The sequence below is a fragment of the Thunnus maccoyii genome, chromosome 2, assembly GCF_910596095.1.
Source record: "Thunnus maccoyii chromosome 2, fThuMac1.1, whole genome shotgun sequence".
Taxonomy (NCBI): domain Eukaryota; kingdom Metazoa; phylum Chordata; class Actinopteri; order Scombriformes; family Scombridae; genus Thunnus; species Thunnus maccoyii.
This window is the reverse complement of record NC_056534.1, coordinates 29,483,185-29,490,469: the sequence shown is the minus strand read 5'-3', so window position 1 is coordinate 29,490,469 and position 7,285 is coordinate 29,483,185. Positions and strand designations below refer to the sequence as shown.

The window sequence follows — 7,285 nt, the reverse complement described above, 5'->3', positions numbered from 1 at the left end:
GAGAAAGATATATGGAATAAGGTCTGTAGGGGAGAAAGTAGCAGCACTGTGGGGATGTTTGGGCTCTCAAAAACTCAGCCACTAGATGGCAGCAGACGTGCAGTCATTCCCATTGGCTATATGCACGATGAACGTTTGTTTACACTTGTTGCAATGGCGACCATTACTGAGCTGAAGTGTGGTAAGCGCTACCTTTCATTCGTGATTTTGTTGCTTTTTCATTCTCAAATTAAATACTATACGAGTAAAGATTGGCCTTTGCGCTGAACACCTTTGTCTGCTTGCTAATAACACAGTCTAACTAACGTCAGGTTAACTTCAATAATGCGATACTCTTGCCTGTATGAACCTCCATTCAAAAAACTGACAATTAAGCCAGCTGAGTGGTCCTAGTTGTCAGAAGGTTTGAGTCTTAAAGAAATTAAGTTTTTCTGTTTTGTTAAAATCCACTCTTCAATTCGGCATATATTAATGTGATCCGTAAGCCACATAATTATAGGTTTTTATGTGTTTCACGCTGCTAACGGCAGTTAGCTAAAGTTAGCTAGGGCACTTTTGTACGGAAGCCGAGAACGGCCGTTAAGCGCGTTTTCTCGTGAGATATATTAACCCGTTATCACCATGGATGTATACATCCATTTCAACTTGCCTTGGTGTTTCTTTGTGATGTATACATCCATGGTGATAACGGGTTAATATATCTCGTTATCTCAAACAACAAAAGGCCGAGATAGTTTTCTCGAGATCATGGGGTAATTATGGAGAGCTCAAAAATGAGTGTCTGGTTCATTTGATCACACCTGATTTCAGCCCTCGAGATCACTGTCATGACCGTCAGAGGATTCAACCCTAAAAGAGTTTGTAATAGTAGAGAGAGGTTACTATAAGCCTTATTAACAAATTACTATTTATCTTCATATATATTTGAACATCTACGCACTGAGACAATTTTTGGTAAATTACCTTTATTGATTAAAATATGTCAGAAAGCATCAAACAGATGACAGCGGTGAGTCTAATATTATATATACACTGCCTGGCCAAAAAAAAGTTGCCACTTGGATTTAACTAAACAAATAGGTAAGAGCCTCCTATTGGATAATTACTGCAAGGCCAATTCCAAGGCCAAGTCTTGAATTCTTACATATAAAAGCAATGTCAGAGTTGCCCAGCAGGTGTCGCCATTTTGACTGTATCAGATTCTTCGAAACAGTGAACCATTTTCAACACAATTGCTTCATTTGATTCACTGCCTCAGAAAGCCTCGTTTCTCCCATCGTAAATGCTGGCATGACACTCCTAATCTCTGATAAACATTATTACTAATAATAGGAAACGACCTTTTATTTTCTCGTGATAACGAAATAATTTACCGTTCCGGACTTCTGTACTTTTGGCCAAAGATTGTAAGTATAATAAAGAACATTAAATATAAATATTACAATTTTAGGAATGCTTCCTAATTGTTTGGATTCGCTATTGAGCTATATTTGAAGAAAATTATATTTGTGTCAATAAGTAGGGGAACATTCAATCAGCAGATTATTCGGGAAATGTTAGAGAATTTACTGGCCTATAAAACACAGCAAGCTCCCAGACATAATACCTGACTCTTGATTTAAAACAGCGATGTAATAAAAACCTTTCATTGTTTTTGGGACTCTTGAATCCATTTAAATATTATGTTGTTTTAGCCGTGAGGGAAACGCTGGAGTCCCGCGGTGTGCTGGGCCAGCTGAAGGCTCGTATCCGGGCAGAGGTGTTCAGCGCCCTGGATGACCAGCGTGAACCTCGTCCGCCGCTGTCCCACGAAAACCTGCTCATCAACGAGCTCATCCGGGAGTACCTGGAGTTCAACAAGTACAGGTACACTGCGTCAGTACTGACAGCAGGTGGGTGAAAAGATAAAAGTCTCTGGGTAACATTACCACACCACGTTATGCACCACATGTACAACTCTAACTGTGTCTTAAATGGTTTTGATTTGAGATCATTAAGCCTATTGGGTTGATTCTTTTATGCTCAATAAGTAAAAGCAAGGCCTTTTTTCCACTACATTATACTGTACTAGTGTAACGTTGATTGGTTAATTGAACGGTGTGACAAAAAGCTCTTATTGTTAATACTAAAAAGACAAAGGACATTATTTTTGGCTTTCCTCCTGATTGTCAGCTGCCTCCAGTGACAATCCACAATGTAGAAATTAAACAAGTCTCTTCATACAAATACTTGGGTGTTATGATAGATGCCACCCTCTCATGGACTCCTCATGTAGAATTTATATGTAAGATTCAGCAGATCATTTACTTTCTTCGTAGTCTCAACATTATCTCCCATGTTTCAAATGGAGAATACCAACTTCTGCCCTTTAATAGGCAATTTAGAGTCCCTCAATTTAAATGCAATGGGCAGAACACGTGATATGTATGATTGTCATGACTGCTTGATGTGTTTTGTATGTCTATGAAAAGTGTCATATGTGTAACTGTATGTTTAATCTGTATGGAACTGCCCAAGGATGCAAAATGAATTTCAGTGTAAACTGACAATAAAGTTGTATTGCATTTGAAAGCAGCAATATTACTCATGATAATGATTTATTTTGATTTCAGATTCCAGGTTTTGTTTTTGATGAAGCAATCACTAGTGTAGAGCAAAGGGCACTACTTCTAAACTCAGCACTGTTTGTTTTCCTAGAGTCAGGCCAACCAGAAGTTCCCTTGGACAGACAGTTCCTGGCGAACGAGCTGAGAGTCACAGAGGATACAAGCTCCAAGTCTGTGTAAGTGTGTAAGCCAGGATTTGTGAAACAGCAGTACAGTCTATTATCCAACTCAGTGTTCAAAAATCTACTGAACTCTCTGGTGGTGTAATAGTTTCGGGCAAAGTAATTTCACAAGCTCTATGAGTCACCATTATAGTTTCATTTTGAAATAACTAGAGATTTTCAATAAGCCTGCATTTCTCTGGGGGGTCTTATTTTTTTCCCAATCAGTTATCTTTGTATACTATCAGACAAAACAGAAAAACACATAATTAAAATAATTACTGCTGAGTTATCTAGACAGAGCATGTACCAATGTTAACATAATGTCAGATTTATTCTGGCTAAAGGACTTTATCAGTCAACCCAGTTTTTCTCCCAGTCTCTTTTGGGAAAAAACAAACAAACAAAAAAGCGTTAATCACAAGTGTGTTTGTTTTTTTTAACATTTTACTTTCCAGACCTCTTCTGTATGGCTTGGTGTCCCACTTCATGAACAGCAGTGATGATGGAGGGAAGGTGTTTCTGCGGGGTGCCTCTCTGCCAGCTGGTCCCACTGCCAGCAACACAGTACCTGGACCTGATGCCTAAAAGATGATGCTGCACTGGATACACATTGTGAACAAAAAAGATGCGCTGACACTTTAATGGATTACATGAAATCGTACAGCATCTTTTTGGATTCCATTGAAATAAGCTGGAGCTCACCACAACGTTTGTGTTTTTTACTTGAGTTTATGGGCAGTATATGAATCCTTCTGAGCTGATAAAAATGCAGAAAGCCTTCGTATTGTTTCTGTACACTGCCAAATGATCCCAGGTTGCCTTTTTATGTTTAAGTTCTAATATCTGGCTTTTAAAAGTGAGTTAAGCATCAGTTGGAGTTGTACTGTTTGTAGTAATCCTGTCCTGAGTGGCGAATTTCTTGATCTCAGAATAATAACTGTTTTAGATAGATTACATTCTTTGATGTCTTTTCTGTTTGAATTTACAAATGTTTGATGCTTTATTCTGTCTTTTAGATATTGAAAATAAAAGTTTTATATTTATACACCACTTAAAGAGGAAGAATTTGTTGAAGTGAATTCTTACTGGGTACCACATGGTGGCAGCCTCACCAAAGAGAAGGCTGGGGACTGCCAGAGGACTGACTGGTGACACTCGTAACCTGTTGTGTCCTGAAAGCCACTATGTTCATCTCTGACTTGCGGCATTGTGCGTAGGAACAGTGTAATTTCAAGGTATTTACTATGTAAAACATGAAGCTGATTTTGTGCCTCTGGTTTGAGAAACTTTATCAAAGTAATCCTGATAAGATGATGCTTGTTAGCTTTAGTAATAATCTTAACAAGTACAAGGTACAAGGAAAACACTTCTGTTCTTCTTGTTTCCAGATGTGTTACAGTAGTGGAAGGTTGATCAACCTGCAGATACTAACTCAAAATGATGAGATTGTGGTAATAAAGCACATAAATACCTCACAGATACAACGGGTGCACTAGAATTCAGCTGCATACGTTAACACTGGCTAAAATGATCTTACTTCTTACATCCTGCCCTTTTCAACAGTTCAACAACATGAAGACAAAGAGATTCTCACCTCTCATGTATAGATGACACATTGCTTGTAGTTGTGTTTGTGAGTTTGTGTTTTTGAGCATTTTCTCTATGCAGTTTTCATCACAGGATAGTGTGCTTGGTGCTGAATAACTCAACCTGAGAGTTGTCTAAATTTATATTCAGCCACTTTCCTGTTATTGTCTTAACATTTTGGCACTCATTGTGTTGGTCTGTGTGACTAAACCCACCCATGCCCTTACACTCTTGCATTTGAATTGGTCAAAATGTATTCACCAACACTACTTTGCCCATGTTTGTCTGCAATAGTTGACACCATGCTTCCTACAGAAAGAATGAGCTGCAAAGAAATTTAACTCTCATCTCACTTGAAGATTTTAAAAGAGTTTAGTAGTTAAGTACCTGCTCTTCCACTTGTAATTGCTTTTCTAAATTTGAATCTTAATGTCTGTTTTATCTCATATAAGCTAATCCACATGTTTATACTGACTTGAATAGGACATCCTCCAGACTTTTCTCTCTAGCTACTCTCATGCTTGTTCACCTTTTTTCCTCTTACGTTGTCCACAGCGAAGGAGCGAAACTTGCAAAGTACTTTTCCCATCCTTAATTTATTTGTACAGTAGCTGATGACCTATAATCATATTATGCAACTGTAATGTGTATTTATTGTGCAGCAGCAGCAGCAAGAACAACCACCACATGAAGCCCAGACCCCATGCTGGACACACAAACATCTACTGCAACAAGCCTGTACGTTTTGCATCTGACTTCCTCTCTCACCATTTAAGGGAACTTGACATTCTTATCTCACACGACTTAAAAGCCCAGAGTCTCTGGAACTGATTATCTTCAGAGCCAGCCATTTATTTTGCATCTGATTACTGATGCTGAACACTTGAGTTGCACCCCTTCTACCCACTGTAACATAATCCATTTTGAAGTTTATTTATCCATTCTCCTCCATCACATCTACATCTGCCAATTTTTATTTTAGAGGCTTTGATAGGTGAGGTAATCGCTCTCAAATTAGTTCATTGAAGGAATGAGGTCAGAATATTAAGCGCACAGGCATGTTTTGCTGAATTTAGCCGTGCCTCTGATGGAGCAAGTAGCTTTAAAGATGAAATGTAACCATTAACCATCCCAGCAGGCTATATAACAAGATGTAATGTACACTTAACTTTATACAGTGTCCTAATTATTGCTTCTCAGTTCCGTGAGGAACGATAATGTGTTGTTTAGTGCATACAGGCACTAAAAATAGAGCCACAGCGAGCTTCATCTGGTACATTAGTAGTCCATCTGAATTTACATTCTTACATTACATTCTTGAACCAAACCTTATTTGCCCTTAATGGCTGTGGTCCTGAGTCGCCCAACTTATTGGCACTAGATATGAGTGTACTCTTGAAAATGGCTATATAAGCGAAGGAAGTTGAACAATGGCACATGATTGTTCAATTGGCAGTTTGCCCTCTAATAGGTAGCATTGCTCCTCCATTGTATAAATTAGTTGTATTTAAAGCTGTCTAAATAGTAGTGAATGCAGTGGTCTTTTGACTGCAGCAGAGCTTGCCCCTGGGCTCAAATTAGAATGCAATTGCATTCCAAAGGGGTCAAACATATCCATAAACATATTTTCTGCCTAATAGATGGCCATCTATGGACATGAGGGTGGAGAAAAACCTTAAATATACGGTATGTAAGAGATCTCTGCATTACAGTTCATGTTGTTTTAATGTATATTTATTCTGTCACGCCACATATACGCCACCAACTGTTGGTTGAGTTGTTAGTAGTGATCTGCATAGACGAGTCTTGCAACTGAAGTCATTACTTTATGAAACACACAGAAAAATACTTTTTTTTGTTTTTTAGTGTCATTTTGTGCAGCTACCATCAATGTTTCAGTACAAAATACACATTTAAAAATGGATTTACTGACGACTGTTGATTTAACCATCCTTCACGCAGACTTTTAATCCATGCTCACTCTCACCACCTCTTATCCTGCTTGTCACTGTGTACTTTTCATAGGTTTATTAATTGCTTGGAGGAATTAGTTAAATGTTATTCTCCATGTCAAAGAACCTGGGGAGGGATAATGTTTTGGCCAAAGTTTAGGACAGACATTGTTAGCACAGCGTGCCTGCATACTTCCATTTGAACCTTCACGTTTTTTAGGTTTCTGTCCTCCCTTCTTCTTGCATGGATCACCATACATCACATTAAATAGTTTCAGGAATGACCTTTTCCTTGGTAGCATAGAGTTTACTGTCATGCAGTTCAAAAATCATCTGACAGACTGTCTGTGTTTAATCAGATTGAGAGCATGAAACTCAACATTTCATCTTTCCTATTTCTCTCTTCATCAGTAACAAGAGAAATATACACAGGAATATAGTCTTCATCAAGGACTAACAACAGATATCCCCTTGTTGCTTTGGTTACTGGTAAACCATAAACCAGTTGTCTGTCACAGCTAACTACAGGTAAATAATAAGAGTTATCCCCATAGAGGCAACTTTGTTTGTTTGAACAATGCTATTGCTGCTGGACCATATTTAGTCACTGGGGCTCGGGGTGCTTGTCTGTGCTAGACTTCGAAAGTAACACGGAAAGCAGCTGAGATTCCATACAGACCCCACTGTCCTTATATGGCACACACTGCAACCTCTCTGTTCAGTGTATCTCCTGCTTTCTTTCCCTCCTCCTCTGCCTCCCTCCATCCACTCCACTCCTCCTCCTCCTCGTCTCGTTCTTCATCCCTCCCTCTGCCTCGTCTCTCACCCTGTCACTCCTGAGTTTTTCAACCCTCCTTCCTCCTTCGTGGACGCCACCCCGCCTCCTTGATGTTGGCCAGAGGGAGTCCGGAGGTCCTCCATGTTGGTCTTTGGTCTGTCATCAGGTTTCACATACACACACACACACACACACACA

General features: G+C 39.1%; 1 protein-coding gene across 1 annotated transcript; it reads left to right on the top strand.

The window, feature by feature from the left end:
- Nucleotides 1-74: 74 nt before the first annotated feature.
- On the top strand, nt 75-3,830 carry cep20 (centrosomal protein 20). Its single transcript, XM_042396229.1, has 4 exons — nt 75-181; nt 1,695-1,892; nt 2,698-2,782; nt 3,226-3,830. The coding sequence occupies exons 1-4, from the start codon at nt 121-123 to the stop codon at nt 3,353-3,355; spliced, it is 474 nt and encodes a 157-aa protein (XP_042252163.1). The 5' UTR covers nt 75-120; the 3' UTR covers nt 3,356-3,830.
- Nucleotides 3,831-7,285: the final 3,455 nt, after the last annotated feature.